Source organism: Setaria viridis, chromosome 5, assembly GCF_005286985.2.
Source record: "Setaria viridis chromosome 5, Setaria_viridis_v4.0, whole genome shotgun sequence".
Lineage (NCBI taxonomy): Eukaryota > Viridiplantae > Streptophyta > Magnoliopsida > Poales > Poaceae > Setaria > Setaria viridis.
The window spans coordinates 39816947-39840866 of NC_048267.2; the positions used below are offsets into that span (position 1 = coordinate 39816947).

General features: G+C 50.0%; 6 protein-coding genes across 9 annotated transcripts; 1 reads left to right on the forward strand and 5 right to left on the reverse strand.

Moving 5' to 3' along the window:
• Positions 1-60: 60 nt before the first annotated feature.
• Positions 61-3144, reverse strand: LOC117855344 (probable metal-nicotianamine transporter YSL18). Its single transcript, XM_034737673.2, has 6 exons — positions 2378-3144; positions 2127-2293; positions 1952-2049; positions 1725-1859; positions 1441-1630; positions 61-1351 (listed from the first exon to the last, which is right to left on the reverse strand). The coding sequence occupies exons 1-6, from the start codon at positions 2709-2711 to the stop codon at positions 236-238; spliced, it is 2040 nt and encodes a 679-aa protein (XP_034593564.1). The 5' UTR covers positions 2712-3144; the 3' UTR covers positions 61-235.
• Positions 3145-3280: 136 nt separating this feature from the next.
• On the reverse strand, positions 3281-6410 carry LOC117855347 (uncharacterized). The gene is made up of 2 exons (XM_034737677.2): positions 4986-6410; positions 3281-3778 (listed from the first exon to the last, which is right to left on the reverse strand). The coding sequence occupies exons 1-2, from the start codon at positions 6393-6395 to the stop codon at positions 3560-3562; spliced, it is 1629 nt and encodes a 542-aa protein (XP_034593568.1). The 5' UTR covers positions 6396-6410; the 3' UTR covers positions 3281-3559.
• A 545-nt stretch (positions 6411-6955) lies between these two features.
• On the forward strand, positions 6956-10498 carry LOC117855348 (internal alternative NAD(P)H-ubiquinone oxidoreductase A1, mitochondrial). Its single transcript, XM_034737678.2, has 8 exons — positions 6956-7427; positions 8258-8474; positions 8650-8810; positions 8894-8959; positions 9174-9337; positions 9532-9646; positions 9906-10085; positions 10175-10498. Exons 1-8 carry the CDS (start codon positions 6996-6998, stop codon positions 10325-10327), a joined length of 1488 nt encoding a protein of 495 aa, XP_034593569.1. The 5' UTR covers positions 6956-6995; the 3' UTR covers positions 10328-10498.
• A 667-nt stretch (positions 10499-11165) lies between these two features.
• Positions 11166-13363, reverse strand: LOC117855345 (uncharacterized). Its single transcript, XM_034737675.2, has one exon. The coding sequence runs from the start codon at positions 13072-13074 to the stop codon at positions 11359-11361; it is 1716 nt and encodes a 571-aa protein (XP_034593566.1). The 5' UTR covers positions 13075-13363; the 3' UTR covers positions 11166-11358.
• Positions 13364-13878: 515 nt separating this feature from the next.
• On the reverse strand, positions 13879-17785 carry LOC117855350 (uncharacterized). 4 transcript variants are annotated; one of them, XM_034737680.2, is made up of 8 exons: positions 17494-17785; positions 16618-16649; positions 16270-16338; positions 15757-15825; positions 15355-15465; positions 14711-14799; positions 14342-14392; positions 13879-14170 (listed from the first exon to the last, which is right to left on the reverse strand). In XM_034737680.2, the coding sequence occupies exons 1-8, from the start codon at positions 17565-17567 to the stop codon at positions 14027-14029; spliced, it is 639 nt and encodes a 212-aa protein (XP_034593571.1). In that variant the 5' UTR covers positions 17568-17785; the 3' UTR covers positions 13879-14026. The 4 variants fall into 4 exon arrangements, with proteins under 4 accessions (XP_034593571.1, XP_034593572.1, XP_034593574.1 ...); XM_034737681.2 differs by having other exon boundaries at positions 16270-16335; positions 17494-17780; XM_034737683.2 differs by having other exon boundaries at positions 13993-14233; positions 17494-17774.
• Positions 17786-18917: 1132 nt separating this feature from the next.
• LOC117855349 (uncharacterized) lies at positions 18918-20972 on the reverse strand. Its single transcript, XM_034737679.2, has 2 exons — positions 19980-20972; positions 18918-19429 (listed from the first exon to the last, which is right to left on the reverse strand). The coding sequence occupies exons 1-2, from the start codon at positions 20853-20855 to the stop codon at positions 19106-19108; spliced, it is 1200 nt and encodes a 399-aa protein (XP_034593570.1). The 5' UTR covers positions 20856-20972; the 3' UTR covers positions 18918-19105.
• Between the last annotated feature and the right edge of the window lie 2948 nt (positions 20973-23920).

Consider the following 23920-nt stretch of genomic DNA (forward strand, 5'->3'; position numbering starts at 1 on the left):
AAACTTAACAGGTGGCCTCACTTTAACTATCAGATTTAATACAAAACCGTTGTTGCTGATTCCTTCCCAATGTAGTATAGTACAAGATTACCTTTAACTGTTAAAAATATAACAAGAAACTCTTGTCACCCTACATAAAACGATCTGTTGTTGCAAAATCTTTACCTCGCACTCACAGGGCATCACTAAAACCTGACAGCAGGAAAGAATAGGCCAAAGCATGTGGAAAGGCCGTTCATCGGGCTGCTGCCTTCTGCATGTACTCGTCCAGCATCTGGTTCTGCACCCTGCCGATGAACTTGATGCAGATGGGCGGCGTGACGTCGTACCTGGAGAGCAGCGCGTATGGTATGGAGAAGAGCCCGTCCCCGCAGATGAGCCCGGACGCGAGCACCGGCGCGAACACCTGCGCGGCCTCCTTGTCCATGCTGTTCCACGCGTACAGGATCAAGCTCCCCACGCACATGTCGATGGACACGGCCGGGACCAGCAGGAACGAGACGGCCATGCCGGTAACGCTGGGGATGTAGTGCTGCGCGGGCCACTTGTTGTGCACGGCCAGCTCCCGTGCCGCGCTCACGGTCAGCGCCAGCACGAAGAAGGCGACGCCGATGCCAAGGCAGTTCTGGGGCAGCTCGTGGTCGCCGGTGCCCAGCACGGCGATGGCGCGGTACACCTTGGCCAGCGGCGCCTGGTACCCCTTGTCGGGGTTGGATTCGTAGAAGTGGTGGAACACGTTGAAGACAACGGGGTTGACGACGCAGCCCAGCGCGGTGCCGATCACCTGGCTCACGAGCGTGGCCCGGGGCGAGGTGAGCGTGAGGTACCCCGTCTTGAAGTCGGACATGAAGTCGGAGGCCGTGGACACGACGGTCGACACCACGCCGCAGATGACGAGGCTCCCCACGACCCCGCCGCCCCTGGCGCCGATCCACGACGCGAACAGCAGGATCACCAGCTTGTTGTACTGCGCCGAGAAGTTGGTCTCGGCGACGCCCGTGCCGTAGGCGTTGCAGAAGGCCAGGAGCGGCGCGAACGCGTACGCCGCGGCCACGTGGTAGAACCGTACCTGCCTGAAGATGAGCGGGACGGCGAGGGACGAGAGCGCCGCCAGCACCACGTACCCGCCGATGGCGAAGGTGCTGGGGATGTGCTCCCTGAGAAACACCTGCGTCCGGCGGCGGTCGTCGAAGCTCAGGACCGGCCGCGGCATGGAGTCCACGTCGGAGAAGGACCTCATCGTCTCCGCCGCCGCTGCCTGGTGGCGGCGCATGGTGTGTATGGTCCGCAGGGAGATCACGACGAGCTGCAAGATGCCGTCGCCGAGGATCATGGCTATGGCGCCAAACACCTGCGCGATTACAAGATTGAAGACAGGATATACAGGTCGCTGATATGATGTGCATCGATCGTCGTCATCGAGTAGCAAATTGTTACTACCTTGTAGCCGTTGAGGCCCTTCAGGCTGGTCTCCTGGAGATTGGCGTCGTACCAGACGCCCTTTTTGCTTTGGAGGTATGGCCACATGATCCCCCAGGAGATGATGGACCCGACGAGCATCGAGATGTTTATCAGGTAGGGGCTGATCATCCCCACGCCGACGTAAGTTCCGTTCATGTTGATGTAGAATCTGCAGGCACCAGAAAACAATAATGTCATCTCAAATGGGAACTCCGGTCAACATCGAGACATTCTTGTAATGCAATTCCCCAATCCTTAATTACCCGCGGTTGTAGGCGGGGAGCCCGAACATGGGGAAGGCGGTGAAGCCGCAGTTGGGTCCTCCGGTGTAGAACCACTGGAAGATGGACCAGAGCAAGCTGCCCAGGCACGACCTGACGACGAGCGACACCTGCTTCCTGTGATGGGAAGCGCGTGAAGGCAGCAGGCACATCCATCAGCTCGGATCCGAGAAGCCTACCACCAAGCTACCAATTCATGTACCACTCACTTTGCCTGCATGACGCCATGGGGGCAGTGGAAGCTGTTGATGAGGTGCGCCGTGGCCGAGCCGCTCGGGAACGTCAGCCGGTGGCGGATGATCATGGTCTGTTCGCCGGCGGGACGTCAGGGATGATCATGGTCTGTTCACCAAATTGGTGATGGTTGATCAGAGGCGTTCGTACCTTCCTCATGGGGACGATGGCGAGGAGGCCGACGAAGCTGATGAGGAAGAAGAAGGCCATCGTCCGGCCGAGCGTCGGCTCGCTGATGTTGGCATCAGGGATGGTCGCGGTGCTGGTCTTCTCCGCCGTCTTCCGGTCCATCGCGAGCAGATACGACCCGAACCCGCCTGATCACACGCGTCGCCGGCGGCCGTTCAACGGCGATGACAAGTTCACAAGAATACGAGCGCAGAGAATGCCGGATCGCTTACCGCTGTATGTCATGCTGGCGCAGGCGACGACGCAGGTCTGGACGACGGCGTTCTCCTGGCGGGTGAAGGGGCGGTGCGGCACGCCGAGCTGACCAAGCAGGCCCGTCCACGCCTTGAGGAGGAAGAACCCCAGCAGCGCCGCCGAGATGTTGAGCGACGGGATGATCCCCGACGTGAACACCAGGTTCATCATGATGCCGCTGAGCGCCACGCCCAGCGCCAGGCTCGCCGCCACGGCGCGCGCCGTCACCTGCTCCGGCCACGGCGGGATGGGCTTCGTCTCGAACGCGCGCTCCGTGGATGGGCCCTCCCGCGGGTCGCCGATCGACTCCATCCTCCTGCTCCCGCTCCCGGATCGTCGGTGTGTGCGGGTGGCGGCCAATGCATGCAGGTTCGACGGCCGTGCCGCTCCCGCGGTGAGGGAGAAGGGGGGACGATTGGACGAAAGAGAGGCAGATCTGTCGCGTGCTTTTGGCTTATGAACTTACTATTATTAACGAGCTATAATGTGGTGTGCCAGAGAGGAAATGGAATGTTAATCTCGCTGCCAAGTGCTGTGGAAGAGTTGATCAACGAAATGGCAATCGCGCAGCGCGCTGTGTCAGTATCTGCTTTTGGCATCTGCTAGAAAAATGAAAAGAACATCGCGGTTGTATATGTTACCTAAAGATTTGAAATGAGCTACTAAAAAAGATTACAATGAGATCAGTGGTATCGCAACTGCTCTGGTTACATTTTCTCACTATAACCAAATTATATGGCCAAGGGTCACATCGATACTCTTTGACACGAAACAAGGTATGCAAACATTGTTTCCGTTGGTACAGATGACCTCCCCTCAGTAAGAAGAATTGGATCAGAAATGATGCATGTCAAGACTCAGGTGTGGACGAACAGAAGATATTTTGCATTACGCGAACACGAAAATTTCCATTTCTTGTATAGGCCAGCCAACAAGAGCTCGTTTACAGCAGCAAAAATGGGCAGACAGAAGAGAAGCAGGCATAACTGCTATCTTCGCTGCCGTGGGCACCGCCAACATTCTGATTCAGTATTACAACAAGCTAGGAGATGTCGGTTTATCATGCAATTTATTCTTCTCGTACTGCTGTACACACGGATTTTTCTAGGTAACTTGGTTATGATGCGGTATTACACACAGAGTCACGCTGAGCCGACAAATTAGCCAACCGATCCCTCGAGTTTCAGGTTCATGAGTGCGTCCACCTCCTGCGCGAACTCGTAGGGAAGATGCTCAAAAACAGCTCGGCAGAATCCACCAATCATGGCAGCAACAGCCTTTTCGTGATCTACCCCTCTTTGCTGGAAATAAAACAGCTGGTCCTCTCCGATTTTGGAAGTGCTTGCCTCATGCTCAACACGGCCACTAGTGCAACCAACCTGTTACAAGCAAGGTTTTGTCAATCCATTGGTAGATGGGCGAAAAACATATGAGGTTATGTTCAGCATGAAAACTTGAAATGTGTGCTAGGAAGAAATTCAGGTAGTGGAGAAATGTCATGTTATGAGCATCCAGTTCAATATGTCCGGATAACTATGCATTCGTAATCAAGTTGAATTCAATATGTTCCCCATGCATCACAAATTCACAAGATTATGAAGGAGGGCACATGCATTTGCTTTCTTTCCACAAAGGTTCAACTTACCTAGATTGCATTTTCTGAAAGCCACATTTAAAGTGACAGTGCTAAGAAACTACTATAATTAAAATTGACACTACAAATCTACTGAATGGAGAGATGCATATCAAATCTTGAAATGCATATATTTTTGTATATACTAACTATGAACTCATGCATTTCACCGGCTAGCTAAGTGCAAACTTCATGATCATGACCACAACAAATGTTTGGTACTGTACTGATAGCTAGGAAGTCAAAGCATAAAGGACAACTCAACTTTCCATGCTATTTCCACATAAAAAAGACCTGATCTTGAACAATCCAGTTGTATTACTTGCCAAAGCACAAACCATACTACTGCAGCACATACAATCCCTACTTTTCTAGACTCACATGGAAATTTTGCGCTATGTGTCCCTTAAGAAATTAAGAATTTGGAAGTGAGAAGAGAGCATGTTATCTACATTATAATATCATATCAACTTTCCAATAACCATTTGATCTTACAGCTGTTATATCAAAGCAACTTTTATGTCTATCCATAAATGAATGCAATATTTTCTATTTTCTTTCTTTCTTTCGTTTTTACTGCAAGAATTTATAAGGTTTGATCAATCGGACTAGATCAACAGTCCGTACAAGGTAAAGCCGTAAAGGATCATCTCAGAAGCAGGACAACATTTAACATGCTCCATGTATTTCAATAGTCATTGCAATATTATTGAATCATCAAGTTAGTCCAACCTAAGGAGATTCACACAATACCCTCAGTTTAATCAAATTATCAGTTTTTCCTTCATGTTTAAAATGACAATTTTGCACTGGGTCTATGTGCTCCCTGACTTATGCAAGGATTATACTGTAAACATGTTGAAGAATGGAGCATTAAAACCTTGTCATATCAGTATCTGACACAGCAATTGAACCTTATATGCCAAACTAAGCAGAAAGGAAGAGCCCGTTACCTGAATGGTGGGATAGGTATTTGCAGCAGCATTATCACCAATCAGCAATGAATCACACTGTGAAGAATTATAAGCATTCTCTGCACCAGCGTTCATCTGGACCAGGCCACGGTAGCAATTTCTTGATTTCCCTGCAGAGATGCCCTTGGATATAATCCGGCTGCGTGAATTCTTACCCTTATGGATCATTTTCGTCCCTGTGTCTGCTTGTTGGCAATCCTTTGTAAGCGCAACAGAGTAGAACTCGCCAACAGTGTCATCCCCAACAAGCTCCACACTTGGGTACTTCCATGTGATAGCGGAACCCGTCTCAACCTGTGTCCATGAGATCTTCGAACCCCGCCCCTTGCACCGTCCCCTCTTCGTCACAAAATTATAAATGCCTCCTTTCCCCTCCTCATCACCAGAGTACCAATTCTGCACCGTGGAGTACTTAATCTCTGCCCCCTCCTCACACACAAGCTCCACAACTGCAGCATGGAGCTGATTTGAGTCATATGCCGGTGCAGTACAGCCTTCCAAATAGCTAACTGTGCTCCTCTCATCGGCTACGATCAGAGTCCTCTCAAACTGCCCGGTCTCCTTGTCGTTGATCCTGAAGTAGGTCGAGATTTCCATGGGGCAGACCGTGTCCTTGGGCACGTAGCAGAAGGACCCGTCGCTGAACACCGCAGAATTGAGGGCGGCATAGTAGTTGTCGCCGGGGGGAACGATGCTGCCGAGGTAGCGTTTAACCAGGTCGGGGTACTCGCGGATGGCCTCTGAGATGGAGCAGAAGATGACGCCCTTGGCCATGAGCGCCTCGCGGTGGGTGGTAGCGATGGAGGTGGAGTCGATGACGGCGTCGACGGCGACGTTGGTGAGGCGCTTCTGCTCGGTGAGCGGGATGCCGAGGCGGTCGAAGGTCTTGAGCAGCTCCGGGTCGACCTCGTCGAGGCTGTTGAGCTTGGGCTTGGTCTTGGGCGCGGAGTAGTAGCAGAGGGATTGCAGGTCGACGGGCGCGTACTCGTTGTCGCTCCAGGTGGGCTCGACCATGGTGAGGAATCGGCGGTAGGCGGCGAGGCGGAAGTCGAGCATCCACGCGGGCTCCGCCTTGAGCTCGGAGATGCGGCGGACGGTGGCCTCCGAGAGGCCCTTGGGGATGGAGAAGGACTCGAAGTCGGAGACGAACCCGTACTTGTACTCCCGCTTCAGCAGCTTCTGCAGCGCGTCCGCCTCGTCCTCCGCCGCGGCGGCCCGGGACGACGACGGGGACGGCTTCTGCGGGCCCGTCTGCACGGCCACCACCGAGAGGCGGCCGCGCCGGCGCACGCTGGCGCGGCGCCCCGGGCCGTACGATGCGCGTCCCAACCCGAGCTTGGCGGTGAGGGCGCACGGCGAGAAGAGGGAGGTGGAGGCGGAGGCGGCCATGGTGCGGCGGCCGGGGCGGGGGCGAGGCGGAAGCGAATTGGGGATGGGGAGAGAGAGACCGTGGGGGGGACCGGGGGAACCGGGGGGTTGTTGCGTGGGTGGAGCCGTGGAACGGGCTCACGGTGCGCGCACGCGTGGACGGGGCGCGTGGGAGGCCGGCGTTGGTGGGCGCGGTCCGGGCAGGGCTACGCGGGTGGGGGAGGGGTCGTGTGGCGGCCGAGAGGCAGGGGCACGGCACTGACTGGATGTGGTTCGTGACGCGTGGCTGGCTGCATCCGGAGAAGAAATTCGCCGGGATTTCGGGGCCCATTTCTTCCCACCGCAAACGCGGCGGCGAAATCGCCCTCGGCTTCGGCTTCGGCCCGGCTTGATTTAGAAGACTGGAACGGCCGCCCCCGGGCTCCAGCGGCGGACGGATCAGGGCCGTCAAGAGGTGATCCAGCGGTCCGAGCAGCCCCGGCCCTCCCGATCTCTCGGGCCTGCGGAGAGCGGATCGATCGGGACGCCCGGCCGCCGGCCCACCCGCCCAACCAAATGCGCTCGTTAAAGTCGTCTCACTTCTCGCTGTGGCTATCACGCTCCACACCTCTCGCGCCAGCCATGGCCGCCTCCTCCCTGCTCCGCTCGCTCACCCGGCACGCGCGCGGCGCTTCCGCTTACCGCCACCTGCCTTGGTCGCCCTTCTCCACCACCACTGCGGCGGCGGCGGGCGCGCGGGATGAGGCGAGGAAGGGGTTCCCTGGGCTGGGGCCGACGGCGAAGGGGGAGAAGGCGCGGGTGGTGGTGCTGGGGACCGGGTGGGCGGGGTCGCGGCTCATGAAGGACCTCGACACCAGCGGCTACGACGTCGTCTGCGTCGCCCCGCGCAACCACATGGTGTTCACGCCGCTGCTGGCCTCCACCTGCGTCGGCACGCTCGAGTTCCGCTCCGTCGCCGAGCCGCTCGCGCGCATCCAGCCCGCCGTGTCCAAGTCGCCGGGCTCCTACTTCTTCCTCGCCCGCTGCACCGGCGTCGACCCCGACGCCCACACGGTGAGATCCCCCCGGTTTTGGCTAGGTGTGTGTCGAATGTCGATCCTACCAAGTACCAATTGGTGTTGCTTTCGCACATTCGTGTGTTCCCAGATTCTCGGAGAAATAATTCTCAAAGTGCATTTATGCGTCCTGTGCATAATTGCTTTTGACCTTTTCAGGAGATGTGTGACTGAGATGTCCGGGGTTAGTTGGGCAGAGGAAAAGGAGGAATCTTATAGCTTTATTACTCATGAACACCATGATCCAGACCTACCATTCCCTGCAGCTTAGCACTCTGTAGCGAATGTGTGGCTGCAGTGCTGCCTGCCTGCCTTTCGTTTTTAGCTTTTAAGTGCAAAATTCAAGATCGCCGTTATTGCCCGTGTTTGAGTATGGGAAATCAACAGTGTATGTGCATATATTCATCTGACATGCATCTGATCATACCGATCCACATTATGCAGCTCATACATAGTACATCATTTAACTAGTTCCATTGGTCAATATGTGCATAGTAATTCACTTCACAATCTTAGGATCAAAGAGTCAATGCCATCAAAGATCGGATGTGTAACCTATACAGTCCCTGCTGATACTTCATGGCTAGGTATCTCAGACTGATTAGAGCCAAGTAGACATGCACACACGGGAAAAAACATGGTGTTTTATGAATATTTACACACTCTACTCTATACAGGGAGAGTTCTAGACTCTATTAAATTTGCATTAGCTTTACTTGGCAGCTTGGCTAGTTGGAGGGATATTGCATGAACCTTTCCTGCTGACATTGATTTTTTTTTTTCTCTATGCCCCAGTTCTGTCTATTTATTGTCTCCTTTTGCATTTAGATTGATTGCGAGACAGTTACAGACGGTGAGAAAGATACCTTGGAACCATGGAAATTTAAGGTTGCTTATGACAAGCTGGTTTTTGCATGTGGAGCTGAGGCATCAACTTTTGGGATAAAGGGTGTCACCGAGCATGCTATCTTTCTTCGGGAAGTTCACCATGCTCAAGAGATTCGCAGAAGGCTCCTTCTTAATCTGATGTTGTCTGATGTACCTGGTATGACTGCCTTTTTCATTTGACGTCTTATATGTGCTAATCAAGTAGGTTGATGGTAAAACTATCTTTGAGCTGAAATAGTTGGCTATAGAAAAGCAAAAGTTAACTTGCCTGCTCAGACCTAATGTTATCCACTTCATCATTGCTGATAGACCAATGCTATATGGACAAACAGGACTTTCCGAGGAAGAAAAGCGCAGACTATTGCACTGTGTTGTTGTTGGAGGTGGTCCGACAGGGGTGGAATTTAGTGGTGAACTTAGTGATTTCATCATGCGAGATGTTAAACAACGTTATTCACACGTGAAGGATTATATCCATGTGACCCTGATTGAGGTTTGTGCTGTTGTTTTTCTATGTTTACTTTTAAATTTTTAACTGGGAACTCGCATATCAGCTAATTCGTCATTTCATCTCAGGCAAATGAAATATTGTCATCATTTGATGTTCGCCTCAGGCAATATGCTACAAACCAATTAATTAAGGTTAGTAATCTCTTCGTCACATTTATTTTTATATCATTTTTGGCTTTAAGGCTTCAACAGGCTACTATTTAAGAGAATTCTATTTCCAAAGATAGCATGCTGAGAATCGAATAGCTATATATGGCCGTGATAAACCTGCTAATAGATTGCATGTTGTTTTTCTCATATTATTTGGATTTTGATAAATAACTTGTTTGCGTTGTTCACCCACCAGTCAGGTGTTAGGCTTGTGCAAGGAATTGTTAAGGATGTACAACCTAACAAATTAATCCTTGACAATGGAGAGGAGGTTCCTTATGGTTTGTTAGTATGGTCTACCGGAGTTGGTGCTTCACCATTTGTTAAGTCGTTGCCATTTCCTAAGTCACCTGGTGGAAGGTATAATAAATTGGTATGATCATATGTTGTGTCTATACTTCATCATATGGTGAATGGGTTCCATTGTCAGCAGACGCTCACATCTTCCGTAGTTTTGAGCGTGGCGAGCATGCAGTTTAGGGCTTTAGGCATATGCTAATAACATATTCATGTTCTGTCATAGGACCTTTTAACAGTTTTTTCTATGTTTGCAGGATTGGTGTAGATGAGTGGTTACGAGTTCCTTCTGTTCGGGATGTGTATGCTATTGGTGACTGCAGTGGATTTCATGAAAGCACTGGCAAGGATGTTCTCCCAGCTCTAGCCCAGGTAGTTTCACGAACCATCTTGCTGCAAGCTAAGCTAGTTACAAAAGCATGCCCAAACTACTTTGGGCACAGAGCATTGTTTTCTATAGCACTAGGTAAAACAGGGTGGAAAATGAAAAGAAGATGAACAAACGGATTTGCATCAAAATTTAACTGGCAGATATTTCTGTTCGTCTTGCGTGTTTCTATGATTCAGTTTCTATTTCAGAAGAATTGTTGTTAAAACGATTCTATTCCATTCCGCTTGTACACTTGAGCAGGTTGCAGAACGACAAGGTAAGTACCTTGCCAACCTGCTCAACCATGTCATGAAAGCTGGAGGAGGGCATGCAAACTCTGAGGTCGAAGCCGATCCTGGGCCACCCTTTGTGTACAAGCATCTAGGCAGCATGGCAACTGTTGGAAGATACAAAGCTCTAGTCGATCTGAGGCAAAGCAAGGTCGGGTGATGTTCTCTATTTGCAAGCTTTTTAACAGATTACTGGCTGCTCATGGGTTTACTGAAACAAATTTCTTTCTGCATCGGCAGGAGTCGAGAGGGATATCTCTTGCAGGATTTGTGAGCTTTTTTATCTGGCGCTCCGCCTACTTAACTCGTGTTGTTAGTTGGAGGAATAGGTTCTATGTGGCTATCAATTGGCTGACCACGTTATTGTTTGGCCGGGACATAAGCCGTATCTAAGAGTGCCTGTTCGGCGATGTCTAAAGAGTGAACAGTACAAGTTCGATGCAGTGCTATAGGTCACGGTTACTTTTTTTTTTCTCTCCTTGACAATTTTTATCTTGTAAGCTCCAGAAGCACAATTCACAGGTTAATTATGAATAAATGTGAGGAGACCACAGTTACGTGTCCCATGAATGTATAATACTTGTGTAGCTATGGTTTCTTCCGGTGTCAAAGAAAACAATTTCGAGGAAGATTCACTGGGCAAATGGATGGTTTTCATGGCAATAAATAAGCTGTTGAACCAGGAGGAGAAAAAACAGTATTTCAAGTCCAATGCACAGCGCTTCAAAGTGGTTGAACTTTGCACTCCATACCTAGTCTCTCTCTGTTGTAGATTTGTCATTGATCAACTCGTCAATGATCTGTTCAGAAAATATCTAATCTTACTGAAGGTTGTAGTTTGAAAATATTGCATAGATCACAAGTTAAAGCAATCCGAACCTATGTATCACCAATACTTCACTAACCCAGCTGTACCAGTATGTGATACTTGCGTATCCAAGTCGTGTATCGCTGTAAGAACCGAACTGCTCACAATGGAAGTAAATTCGTAAATGGGAAAATAACGTAAAAATTTCACCCTGGACCTTTCTCAAACGACAAAGGCAGTCATTTCCTAGCTTTCACACATTAGATATATACATGTTTAATAGATCCCCTTTGGCTTAGAATCAGTGAACAAATAACGTCTCTATTTTAATACCTCAGTTGGCAAAATGGTATTGCAAAGAATGCAGTCGAGCATTCAATTTAGGAACACAAAAATTCTTTCAAACACAGTTAAACTTCCTCATAGATGGCAAAAACAACTCAATTCTGAAATTGAAGGGGATGGGCTACAAAGCAAACTGAACAAGGAGCTGTTTCATTGATACCTAGTAAACAGGTAAAAAGAAGCAGCAGATATCACCCAAAGTTATGAGATACAACTGAAATCAGCAAAGGATGCCAAGTGAGGTTTGAAACAACACCAATATCAAGAGGGCTCAGTTCATTCTGCGCCTCTTGTTCCGTTGGGAGCCCCCACCATCCACATCCAATGACCCTAATGCATTGCTCCTCCCCCTTCTCCGCAGGGATCTCGAAGAGCCCGCATTGCTAGGCTCTCCTGCACTCTCTGAGATACCAGCATCCCCATGTATCACTGCAACAGTGCTCGAATTAGATGCTTGGTCTGCAGAAGGTGCTCCAGCAACATTAATTCCATCAACTGCTGGCTCATTATTTCTAGGATTTGATGAAGAAGCAGATCCTCCATATTGGCTTGGTGAAGCCATTCTTCTAAGGTCACTCATGGCACTGGCCAGTCTTTCTGTGTTTGCAATGCCAATATAGGCAAGGTGCTCCAGCAACTCAAATCTGTCTGATACACGTGGTGTTGAGCCACGTCTCGATGATTCTGATACATTGTTTTCCATCAAACCAGTATCAGAGGCAGTGGAAGAACCATCAGGGCGGCTCTCAGCTTCTCTCTGCATCTGCATTGCTCTCATCCTTGTGGCCAGTGCAATTCTGCTCAGGCGAGTAGCACGTTGAGCACTGTCATTTATTTCCTGCGCAGCTGATTCAGATGGCCCTTCAAACCTACTCACGCTATTCATAATCTGCTGATCCAGAAGGCGCCTCCACGATGACAGTATCCCATGCGCCTCACCAAGCCTTCTTGAGATTGGCCGCATATGGTGGAATTGTTGCCTGAAGCTTTCAAGGCGATTTCCATGTGGCCTCGGCGGGATTGTAGGACCTTGTGGCTTTCCATCATCAACAGCCTTCTCTCCATCTGAATTCCCTCTACCATATATAGGAGTAATATTTGACTCTGTAACCTCGCCTTTGCAGACTGGGCATTCCTTGTGGTTGGAATAAACATTCAGCCACTGATACAAGCACGGCCAGCAGAAGAGATGACCACAGGAAGTGACTACAGGCTCACTTGCCATCTCAAAGCATATGTTACACTCGAATGTGGCAGCAGTCTTGCCGCGCTCCTCAGTGGATTCTTCTGAGGCACCTAATTCTGAGCCATTGGCAGCCACCTTATTTACTGCAGCAGTATCAGCTGCAGGCTCATGCTGGGGCACCTGCATGGCGGCGTCCATCCCAGAGGGGCGAGCCTCGGAGCTGAGGGGTGGAAGGTCAGACCTGAACCGCCTGGGGCGAAGCCACCGGCTTCCAGTTTGCTCGAGCAGCCGCCTGTACCGGACGGCAGTGTCCGGGAAGAAAGATGAGGAGGCCGTTGACGAAGAAGGCCGGTCCTCCCATCCCAGCAGTTCGCTGGCCCGTACCAGCGGCGGCGGCGGCGGCGGCGGCTGGAAAGCGTACCCAAGTTCGTCTCGGAGCCCGGAGATGAGCGGCTCCGGAGGCGGCATGCTTTGAAGCCCGGGGACGAGCGGTTCCGGAGGCGGCATGTACAGATGCGGGTCCGGAACAGGCGAGTCCTCGGGGTTGTAGGGGGAGTACACCTCCGGCGGCGGAGGGGAGAGGTCAGCGCGCGAGGGGGAGTATGGCGGGTGCAGGGCCTCCGGCGGCGGCGGCGGCGCGTCGACGGACGCGGCGGAGGACGACGGAGAGGAGGGCATCGGGGTGCTGAGGGCGAGGTCGGAGCCGAGGTCAGAGCGGCGCGGGCGCGGGGCGCGGGGGAGACCGAGGTAAAGGTTCAGATCCATCCTCCTGCTGCTCCCCGCGGCCTCATCGGCGTCCATCCGACGGCGAGCCGCGCCCCAGAGCCCTACCCTCCCCCGCTTCCCGACCAGGCCGCCGCCTTTGACTCCCCGCCTCACCGATGCCGCGGTCTGCAAGAAGCAAACCCTATCTTCACGCGCGGAGGCGGCGCGGGGGCCCGGGTCATGGGCGGAGGATACCTGGCACCCCCTCGCTGCCGCTGTCGCGAAGGATTAGCGAGCGGCGGGGCGCTGCCGCCGACGACGAGGGGGAGCGGCGGCGGCGGTGAATGGGGTGGGAGACGCGCGGCCTAGAGGTCCGAAATGGGGAGGGCGTCAGGGCGTGTTTATACCTGCTGTGTGCTGTCGCGGTGGAAAAGGGTGTTCCATTTCCACGACCACGACAGTTAAAATCGTAATGAAGGCCAGAAGAATGGTTAACCGCTTGTCTTTTCACCCGCTGTTTTACCCATTTTTACTCAACGGCCCAACGGAACGAGCAAAGAAACGGCGGCCCGACGAAAAGCGAGAGATGAGGTACAGCAAAGAAACGGTGTCGCACAAAAGAGTAAAGCCTATGTTGTAGTACAAGATTTAGCCTTTAGCAATATGCTTTCTGGAAAGGGTCGTAGTAGTTTTTCCTTAAATCTAACTGCGCGTTATTAGGAACGGGAACTGAGATCCAAATCCAAAATTCCGAGAGCAGTGACTCCTCCATGAAACGATGCCAGGGTGAAAACAAGATTTTTCAGAAAACATAAGGTCGAAAACAAAGATTACGCAAGATCTTTCTCACGCATTGATCGTTCCACTTAGCTCACATCTGTCAAGAGCACGCATGAGAAATACGGTCGCCTAAATCGGTCAACGGAAGCATCATCCACCTATATTTTTTTTCCCAGCATCCTTTCCACAGTCAGACAATCAGTAGAGTTGTTGTCCATACGACACTATCTCGGATAAGCCGCTGAACCGAAATGCAGGATGCTACCAACTAGGAAATATCTTTGGTAACTGAGATTTTTTGCAGTAACCATAAATTCCTTTCACCAGACACCAGGTAACCCCATCCTGGAACTGAAAAACAGAGATGAGCTGCTCTGCTTTCCCTTGTTTGCCCGGATGCCTCTATTTTCTCCTGCATCAGAGTTCCACCAAACAGGATAGGTGATCATTCTTGTGGACTGACAATGTCAAGAATCTGCAATGCAGAAGTAATATGGTTTATAAAAGTTTGATATATTATGTGTAGAATTCTTCCATGGAAATGAAGCATCAAAAGGCGAGGCAAACTGGGATGGCTAAAGACCTTATCGGTGAACTGGCGAAAAGCTTGACCTTCCATCACTTTCTCCAATTCCTACAGACAAATTAATGAGAGGGTAGACATAATGAACGAAAGAAAACTGCAAAAATCAAGAAATATATGTGAGTAGCATGGCCCTATTTGGATTTTCTCAACCATTCATATAGATATCAAAGTCATGGCGAAGAATGAGAAATAGAGCTGATGTATACTGTTCTGATGGAAAAAAGGAAAGAATCCTACACCCATATTCATCCTGAGTGTTTTGTTTTGAATCAGATGCACTATGATAGGTATGTCAAGTGCTATTTGGGCAGCCAACACATTTCAAACTTAGCAATTTTTACAAGTGAATGAACTATGAAGACTTACCTTTTCTGGTTCTGAAGACCCATCGATTTTAAGTATCATTTTCTGCAGCTCAGGATCTCTCAGAGCATCTTTGATCTCTTTCAGTTCCGCTGTGAAAGATACGAAGTTCATGTAATAACACACATAAAGAAAGCTGCACTCAGCCTTTCATAACTTTGGCGTTCATGAATTCAGTACTAACATACTTCCAGCGGTCCAAGTGAGGACAGTAATCTACTAAACATCTTAAAGGGTGAATAAAGTACCATTTTAGGAGACAAAGCAAATAATTATAATTTATAAATGACTTTACACATGATGCATGAAGGATCAGAACTTATTTAATCATGGAAAGACTATGATATCCCCGTATAATTTTCCTGAGATTAGCCGCATTAAGTCATATTCATGGATAGTTTCCATATAGGTCAATAAACCACAAGCGGAGATGTATACATTGGTTCAAGAATGGATGTTCATTAAGGAAATTGGAGTAAATGTAAGAGATGTCGACGGGGCATTCTAACTCCAGTATGATGCTAGTATCCTCTATTTTAGTTATTTAGTAACTAATCAACATGACAACACTGTTAACACAACATGAAGTAGCTACAAATGTAAATACATAGTCAAACTTGGTGCCTTGGTGGTATGGTAGGCCATACCTAAAGACCTTAGTCTATTGTTGTCAACAAGCCAGCTTGGGTCCTCAACTTCAAGAGCTTTTGTAGGGCATACTGTATTTGGAGATTTTGCAGGGCATGTGGTGTTCGGTGCTGCAGAAAAACAGGGAGCTATAATTATTGTAAACACATAATGAAGCAACAACAGCATTATGTATTGTACTTTAGATAACCATTTTAAATTGATTTGATTGAAGATAGAGTATAGCTCCATTGTATAAAGTTGGAGGTGGTTGTAGGTGATGACTCAAATGTTCAAAGTGGGTATACGATTGTAATATATTAAGTCTGAACTTAACCAACTTTTGTTGACAAATACCAAATGCAATTATGGACCAAAAAGAGAAACAAAAACTGAGTACAGTATGTTGTATGAGTATTTACATAAAGAGGGATGTTGATCCTTGTCATTAGGGCACTTTGTTCCATCTCCCACCAACCCAGAGCTCCGTGCTGCAAACAATAGAAGATATGTTCGTCTAAATTTCAAGTACAGCATGGACTGATATGCAGAGCATACTGGTTTAAGCCCTTTTATTTAGGCCAACAAATGCTGCAGACATTTTGGACATTAATAGTAACTTAGTAAGCAAGTTTTTTTCCTTCCTCTAACAAAATAAATTATCTTTGAAGTGAGACACTAACACTATAGTTGTCAACAAAACATTAACTCCCCAATAGAACATCTGTACCTGTTGTTTTATGAACTAACAAAAGTTGATATCTACACTCAAGGAAGTTGTCAAAGTAAATAGTAACTAGGGACAAGAGCATGCAAATAACAGTCAGGATTACACCTCATACCCCTGTTGTAACTGGAATGAGTCCCTGCTCCCCAGTATGTTAAGAAAGCAGTAACATTCTAACAATTTTATCCACAAAAGCTAGAGCACTCACTAACTTCCTCCTGCAGTGGTGACTTGCTAACATCTTCCTGAAGCAATATCTTTTGGCAAGATTCCTCTGCTAATAAAAAGCAACATTTAGCACACAGCTAGCAGCTGGATCATATACACTTGATCCTATACTATACTCTATGGCTCTCAGAACAAGAAAAATGATCTAAGTTGGTGATTGAAGGGAGTATAAAAGCATTCGAAGCTACTCTTTAGTCTTGTAAGAATATATTAACTCGTTAGAAATTTAAGGTTGGCAAACTGCACGCTACTCTTTAGTCTTGTAAGAAAATATTAAATCGCTGAGAAATTTAAGATTGACAGAAAGGTAAGGATAGCACAGAAGTACCTTTGTGCTTTTTAAAGCATGTGACAGAGCAACTGCAAGGGATAATGATACGTATATTAGGTTCAACTAGTAAAAGAAAAAAAGCTAACAGGCAATGCTTTCAGTTAATCTGTAGCATATATCCAGTAAAAAAAAATATGAACATTCATGTAGATTTTTGAACATAATTTTAAATGGCCCAGCATGATTGAGTAAAAGAGTGTGTGACCAGACGAGTTAAGAAAGACCGATTACACAACCTGAACTCCTGAAGGCTGAAACATTTAGTGATATCCTTAAGTTGTCCTTCTAAATAGGAGCTATCGATATGTTAAATAAAATTACCTAAATCCAAATTTGTGGTACAAGACACAGAGGGTCAACTTTATATTTGATGCAGATACATGTCCGCACTACTTCCATTCAGGAAAAGTTGCAGGCATTTGCTTCTTCGATTAATACAGCCTTTCTCAGTTAGTTCGTCATACTAATCTGCTCCAGACTCACACCAAGCATGAGGTAAGCATCAAACCAGAACTGTTATCTTAATGCTGGAGTTGTAGCGATATTATTTCTTAACTGATTGTATGTATGGACAGTACAAGCTAGAATTTGAAGTGGACATATAGCTAGAATTTGAAGTCAGAAGCCAACAGAAAATTTCATGTGTTCGTATTCCGAACATGCCCAATCACTTTATTCCATGAACCCTAGCCAACCCGCACCCTTTTTTCCCAACAGCAGAAGCCTAATCCATGATCCCAAATCAACACCGATTAATCCAACCGAGATAGTCCAGCTACGCTTCTACTGAAACAGCAAGCCTCAATGATACGCTTGTCGCTCGGCAACATATAGCCCCGCACAACGGCAGAGAAGGCGTGTGGGTGTACTCACTAGGGCGTGCGGCACGAGGGGCACTTGTACTTTGACGGCGCCTCCTTGCAGACGCTGCAGCTCCCGCCTCCCATCTCCTGACCAAACTCCGCAAGAGCTTGTACCCCAGGGGAAGCGGCGACCAGCACCACCGTGCCGCAGGTGAGGTGGCTGCCGCGGCGGCGAAGGGATGGTGACGGCCGCGGCGGCGAAGGGATGGTGACGGCCGCCGCTGTAGTGTGTTGACTGGGCTCGACCGGCGGCGGGGTATCAAAGTAGCCAGTGCTCTCGCTCACACCGTCACGCACTGGAAAATCCCAACTCGGCGTGTGGGCTGTGGCGCACTTGGTTTTTACATGGGCCAGTTGGTGGTGACAATGAGGTTCGGCCTGTACGAGCGACAGATGGGCCGGATCGTCTATTGGGGGATGCTGCGCTCAACTTTAAATGGGTTTCGATTGGCAAATCACAGTCATACTTCTTCCTAAGTTCATTAGCATCCTTTATAAAAAAAAAGTTCATTAGCATGTGTACCATGTAGCTTTCTAAGTATTTAACCCAGGTGTGCTAATGGGCTAATCAGGGTTAATTGGCTCCAAACCACCAATTAGCCATTATCAGTACAATTAGCCAATATTTGGTCCTTCTATTTGGAAAAGTTTCTAGTATTTTATCCTTAAAATTTAGTGCTGGGATGCAAACAGATCTTAATTACCACATCTTCAAGTATAATCAAGTGCAAAGTTGTCTGTCGCGTAATCCTCTGGAAAACAAGAACACATGGATGACGTACATTTGCCTTGTTCACTTCCCTGAAAAGTGGTTCGATATTGATAATACAGTTTCTAGTATGAAAATGACAATGCACTGTATCTGTGCATTTTTAGTTTGGAATCTCGGCCCACAGGTTATATGCCATTAAATTCAGCATTGGTATATTTTTCATTTCTCCAAGGTAAATAGGCATAGGTCCTGTTTGGATGAGGAGTGCTAAGTTTAGCACTCCTCTTTTAGCACCATTTTAGTACTTGTGCTCCTAAACAGTTGTGCTAAAAGATGAGTGCTAAAGTTTAGCACACCTATTTTCATTAGCACACCCAAGGGGTGCTAAAGGGATGCTAAAATCTGCTAATAGTGCTAAAAGTGGTCTCCAACTCCACATTTTTTTCTAGTTGCCCCCCTCTCACTCCACCGCGAAACGTGCCAGTCTTGAATAGGATTGAAGAGAAGTAATAAATGAGGGGCAATGTAGTCATTTCCCACCAAAGGTGCTAAACTTTAGCACAGAATCCAAACAGTCCCAAGTGCTAAACTTTAGAATTACATTTGAGGATGCTAAACTTTAGCACTTTTGCTATCCAAAGAGGGCCATAGTTGGATTGTTGGAGAGAAATCGAAGCCACTAATAGCATTATCTAACAGATAAGGTGTGAGGAAAAAGAAAGTAATGCGAAGATGAGTTTCTCTCCGTTAAAATCATGAAGTCAGGCAGTTGCTTGCTCATGCCGTGTACTCATGCTCAAACCACTCCAAAGCCAAATAGCATAAATCACAACACACAAGTCACACATGAGTGTACACGGCACACCATGACACCAACGAAAAAACAAAGCTATAGATCATCGTGGCAATTTCATATCCGGTACCGGACCAGTGGATCCTTGAACTGAAGCCGCTGGTGATACACCCTCCACGCATAGTCCTCCAGTAGGAAAGAGTGGAACCTCCATCCATCCCCGTCTGCTCCGGCGCCATCTGCCTCGTCGTCGCGGTCCTCATCGCCTTCACCGGCGGCATCGGAGGAGAGCGGGACCAAGGGCGAGATGATGTTGTCCAGGGACAGGGTGACGAGAACCGTCAGCGACAAGCGGTCAGTCTCGCCGTGCTGCGTGCCCAAGGGTGCGGAGGTGGGGCGAGCCATCCCTCTCACTTTCCTCAACTTGCCGTTGCTCCACACCTGGCACGCGAGCCAAAAGGAATCATGGCAACAAAAAGATGAGTGCTGCTGCAGCCTGAAGAGTGAAGATTTGAAGAACAGCTCATATGATACATGATGGTCACTTTTGCGTTTGAAAAGCGAAGATGTTTGACTAATTTTTGTGTCTAAGTGCTCCAAACTGAGTGGTGATCACTGATCAGTGAGTGATACACCAGCTGATGGAGACATGGGGCCTGATCGCCTAACGGGTCAAAAATCAAAATTGAGTGGTGACCCTGAATTGCTGATGCGCGACCTACTTTAGAAATTGATGCCGTTGCATAAACAAAAATGGATGCTCTCCATCTCTGCCTCTGGTTCTTGTACGTTCTGTTGCAGTGGCACTACCACCCCTATCGTGTACTAGAGCACTAAATTTTGACCAAATCAAGAAGAATAGCAACAGTGCTTCTGTAATCTCTGCTACTGTTTGTCTTTTTAAGATGCCGTTGCAATTTTCTGTTGTAATGTTCATTGGATATCCTATGATTTTCGCGTTAGTCAAACTGAAAGATTTGCACGCAAGTACCTGCGCAATGTCGCCGATGGTGACAAGAAGCGCGCCGTCGCGGGCGCCCACTGCCGTCCACTCGCCGCCCTCGTTCATCACCCAGCTCGCCGGTGCCGCTTCCTGCCCGGAAGCCTCCCACTGGCATTGAAGGCCCACGACGTACGGGTACGCCTTCGCCTTCCCTGCGGCCGGAGGAGCAGTATCGCCGGCGGAGACCTTGGAAGCCCACACGAGGCACCTCGCCTTCCTCCTCCCCTCCGCGAACGGCTCCTCCCGGATGCCAGCGTCAGGGCACCCGGAGAGCAGCGCCACCACCCGCATGCCCACGTCCCTCATCCGCCGCGCGTACTCCGCCGCAGCCGGGAGCGCGTCCATGTCCCCCTCGCAGGCGTCGAACACCACGGCGGGGTCATCGGCGCCGCCGTCCGCATCCTGATCGTCCCCCTCCTCCTCATCCTCCTCCTCGGAGAATCCGAGCGTGCGAAGATTCGAATCGCGGCGCGAGGATGCGTCGATTTGAGACAGCTCGGCGAGCGCGGAGGACGGTAGCTCGGAAGGGAGGCCGTGGCCGGCAAGGTGGAAGTAGCCCGCGTCGGCGGCGTCGCGGAGGGCGCGCTGGTCGGGGTCCTCGAGCGAGACGAGAGGCGGAAACGAGGGCGACGCCTGCGACCGAGCGGCGAGCGGCGACCGGAGCTGCGGGGCCGGGGAGGAGAGGAGCAGGCGGTGCAGGAAAGCCGAGAGCGCGGCGTCCGTGCCCCCAGCGGCCGCGGAGGACGACGGGCCCGCGTGGTGGTTCGACGGCGTTGGCGGCGGAGGGCCTGGAAGCGCGCTCCCTCCGGCGGTGGTCCTGGACGTGGTGGTGGCGGCGGCGGTGGAGGAAGACGAGGCGGCCATGGAGACGGCCGGAGCGGCGGGATCGCGGCGCAGGGAATCAGCGAAGCAGAGGGGTGCTTTTGGTGGGAATCGGGAAACGCGTGTGCTGGTGGTTGGGCGCCGTTTGCTGCGTGGGAAGGAGGCGGCGGCCTCTTTTATCTGAGTCGTGTTGGTCTGGTTGCGTGGGCCCAGCTGCTGGCCCAGTGGTGGGCCACTTTTCCCGAATTGCGGCGACCTGGACCGGGAAGCTGGCGAGTGGGCCGGAGTACGGCTGACAGAGTGACAGGCCTCCTCAACAACTCCCCTCAAATCACTGAATTCCTTTGCTTTGCTTCGCTTCATTTTGCATTGGAATTCCTTTTGCATTAGTTTAGGTGTGTAAAATATCTGAATACATGCGTGAGTCTGAGACGTCAAGACTTGACCTCAGTGATTACTTCAGGCTCAAGCCGCCGTGCTACGCCGGGAATGATCTAGTCGCACTACCTAGCTCACATTAATGGCGCAAAATAAGAGGATAAGCTTGCTAAAACCATCGTTTTTAAGAAAACCATCGGTGTCTGTATCATTGCTCCACCCATCAACATTCAACCAGCTCTGGGTCGCCACGCTTGGTGCTTCCGTTGAACGGAGAGCGCACGAGGCAAATTGCTGCCTTGCTGATCCGGTGGTACTCGTATATCGTGCCGTACGTGCAATCTTGCCACGGCAAGCTTCTCTTTCTCTGGCGTTTGTGGGTTAAATTACTCTCCGATGGGGGTTGGGACTTGGGACAGGGACATGGCGCTCGCACTCTCGCAGACGCCGAAGATCATGACACAAAGATGCAGAGAAAGCAGATCAGGCATCTGAACATGCAACCCAAGATTCAATCATAGGGGCCGGGGGCTGCGCCTTTCGTGTTCCTTTGCATTTTGTGAGCATGCAGGATGCTTAGAATATGGAAACGTGTGCGTCGGCAATGTCAACTTAGTGCCTTGTCAGAATCGTGTTCAGTGATGTCGATCACTTTATCATCGGGCGTCCATGTGTACCGATCGCTTAATTCGACGCATAAAGAGGACGGCAAAAAAAAAGAGAGAATGGTTTGCGAATTGTGAGGGTCCTTTACGTGATTAGATGAGCGATTTTTTTCAGAATCGCGTAGCCGGTCGCGATCGTGAGGGATTTGCCAGCTTCTTATCGAAAGGAATGGTTGAGAAAAAAAATAAGAAAACCGGTTCCAGCACCTGAAACATCCTCCAGGAAACAAGCTTGTCTCTAGTGATGTGGAACTCCAGTTTGTCAAAAATAATTTTGTCCGTGTGTGTAAGGTCGGAGTCGACGGCCTGCACGGCTGCACCTATCTTAATATTTTGTGCCCGCCAGGAGTTGTCATGCAAAAGGCGAGGGATACATCTAGTCCTGTTTTATTGTGTCATTAACTCAGTATAAGTAGTTACGTACTCCATCGTCGCCAGTAAAAATGAGACTCTGCGATGTGCCTGCACGTCCACAGAATGTCTCTAGTCTATGGAGTATATTTGATGGGCCATGGCAAGTAATACGGTCCAATTATCTGCCAGAGTGCTCGTGAGATATCCCATGCCATGGCGACATGGCGTGGCAACACAACAAGGCGAGATCCCCAAGCCATGTGGCGTTGCGAACGTGGCCTGGGCATCAGGGAGGGTAACTTACTACTATACGATGGGGGGAGGACGGAGGCCCAAGAAGAAATATACCAGTTAGTACTTAGTACCACAAAGGCCCAAGTAATGTATTGGGGTCCAAACACACACGTGAGTTCTCCATGTTGGCCCATGACCAAGGCTTATACGGCCCATGGTCCGAGTCAGGCACTCAGCAGGCTGGCTGGCGGCTGTGCTGGCTGACTGGTTGTGCATTGATGTCATCAAGCAACACCTATGGAACTCTGTTTTGGTTTTTTTTTTCGAAACACTATTTTTTGGGATGTTTTTTTGCACGTCTTTGCAACCTGGAGTAGTGGAGGCGTGGAGTTCATGCTCGTACGCGGGGCTCACAGGAAAAGGCAATGCTAAAAACGGTAAAGCTGATGCATCGATAAGCAGTGAAGGGCAGGCAAATGGCTGGCACGCACGGTTGTTGTCCCCAGCTTCGCACAGCCCAAAGCGGCGAACACTTTTATCTCCGTATCGGTATCCACCCTTCCCTTCGTAGCTAGTTCTCTAGTAGTAGCAGCCTGCGAAACGCTTGGTGACTTTGATTTTTGGTGATCCAGGCACGCATGGGCGCGATCGCGACCACAGACCAGAACTTCACGGGCAACCCAAGCACCAAACCACGCACGAAGCCAGCAGCCCAGCACCCACTGCGCACCAACGGGACCGGGGCCAATCGCGAGCCTGCTGCCACCCGCAAACCTACGCAGCCGCAGTGTCTGTCGAAAGCGGCGCAAGGAACAGGGAAGTAGACGTCGACCACGACCATTTCTGGTGCTGAAACGGAGGCGGGCAAACTCGTCTACTCGTCGCGCATGTTCGTGCTCGGGCGGGGCAGTTGGTTGAAGCCTAATCATAGCGATGCTTCGTGGCCCACGGCTGCGCTCCGCTCGCATGGCGACGGGGCGCGGCCGCGTCGCCTGCCGAAGCAGGAAGCTGGAAACCCGAACCACCGCGAGCTTTTGTCCACGATCAGGCTTCACCCGGGAAGGGATAGCAACAGGCGGCAGGCGCGCAGCTCCGGCTGCGTCCGTCCAATCGGTCATATCGTCGCGGGCCCGTGCTCTGCCGGCTTTAGCTTCTGCTTTTGTGACGTGATGGCAACATGGCGCATTCTAAACTCAAACAAGATCGCAACTTGTTCGGCGTAAAAGGAAGAATGCCAAGCCCTAGTGTGTTGTTCAGAATCTTCCAAATTGAACAATTTGTCCTCACGCTCGATTGGAGCATAGACAAGACAAGCCTGCACGTACGTACGTGTGCTCTTTGATATGGTAGTCCACTACCGCTCCTTGGTCCATAAACAATCGCAAGCTGCTCTCAGAACATCGAGTCATTAACATGACATTCAGGTTAGAACTCCGCCAGAGAAAAATACGAGACGGGAGGAACCAAGGGAACTAG

What these genes read in the sequence shown, in the direction of transcription:
- LOC117855344 (XM_034737673.2), bottom strand. Translation starts at nt 2,711, where the DNA reads ATGGAGTCGATCGGCGACCCGCGGGAGGGCCCATCCACGGAGCGCGCG. An exon ending in CATGGCGTCATGCAGGCAAA is followed by an intron (nt 1,860 to 1,951) that starts GTGAGTGGTACA and finishes TTCCCATCACAG; the next exon opens with GAAGCAGGTGTCGCTCGTCG. An exon ending in CTCCCCGCCTACAACCGCGG is followed by an intron (nt 1,631 to 1,724) that starts GTAATTAAGGAT and finishes TGGTGCCTGCAG; the next exon opens with ATTCTACATCAACATGAACG.
- LOC117855347 (XM_034737677.2), bottom strand. Translation starts at nt 6,395, where the DNA reads ATGGCCGCCTCCGCCTCCACCTCCCTCTTCTCGCCGTGCGCCCTCACC. An exon ending in ATACCTATCCCACCATTCAG is followed by an intron (nt 3,779 to 4,985) that starts GTAACGGGCTCT and finishes TGCTTGTAACAG; the next exon opens with GTTGGTTGCACTAGTGGCCG.
- LOC117855348 (XM_034737678.2), top strand. Translation starts at nt 6,996, where the DNA reads ATGGCCGCCTCCTCCCTGCTCCGCTCGCTCACCCGGCACGCGCGCGGC. An exon ending in TCGACCCCGACGCCCACACG is followed by an intron (nt 7,428 to 8,257) that starts GTGAGATCCCCC and finishes TTTTGCATTTAG; the next exon opens with ATTGATTGCGAGACAGTTAC. An exon ending in CCTAAGTCACCTGGTGGAAG is followed by an intron (nt 9,338 to 9,531) that starts GTATAATAAATT and finishes CTATGTTTGCAG; the next exon opens with GATTGGTGTAGATGAGTGGT.
- LOC117855345 (XM_034737675.2), bottom strand. Translation starts at nt 13,074, where the DNA reads ATGGACGCCGATGAGGCCGCGGGGAGCAGCAGGAGGATGGATCTGAAC.
- LOC117855350 (XM_034737680.2), bottom strand. Translation starts at nt 17,567, where the DNA reads ATGGGAGGCGGGAGCTGCAGCGTCTGCAAGGAGGCGCCGTCAAAGTAC. An exon ending in CAATAGACTAAGGTCTTTAG is followed by an intron (nt 14,800 to 15,354) that starts GTATGGCCTACC and finishes TATCTTTCACAG; the next exon opens with CGGAACTGAAAGAGATCAAA. An exon ending in TTCGCCAGTTCACCGATAAG is followed by an intron (nt 14,171 to 14,341) that starts GTCTTTAGCCAT and finishes ACTCTGATGCAG; the next exon opens with GAGAAAATAGAGGCATCCGG.
- LOC117855349 (XM_034737679.2), bottom strand. Translation starts at nt 20,855, where the DNA reads ATGGCCGCCTCGTCTTCCTCCACCGCCGCCGCCACCACCACGTCCAGG. An exon ending in CCATCGGCGACATTGCGCAG is followed by an intron (nt 19,430 to 19,979) that starts GTACTTGCGTGC and finishes CTCGCGTGCCAG; the next exon opens with GTGTGGAGCAACGGCAAGTT.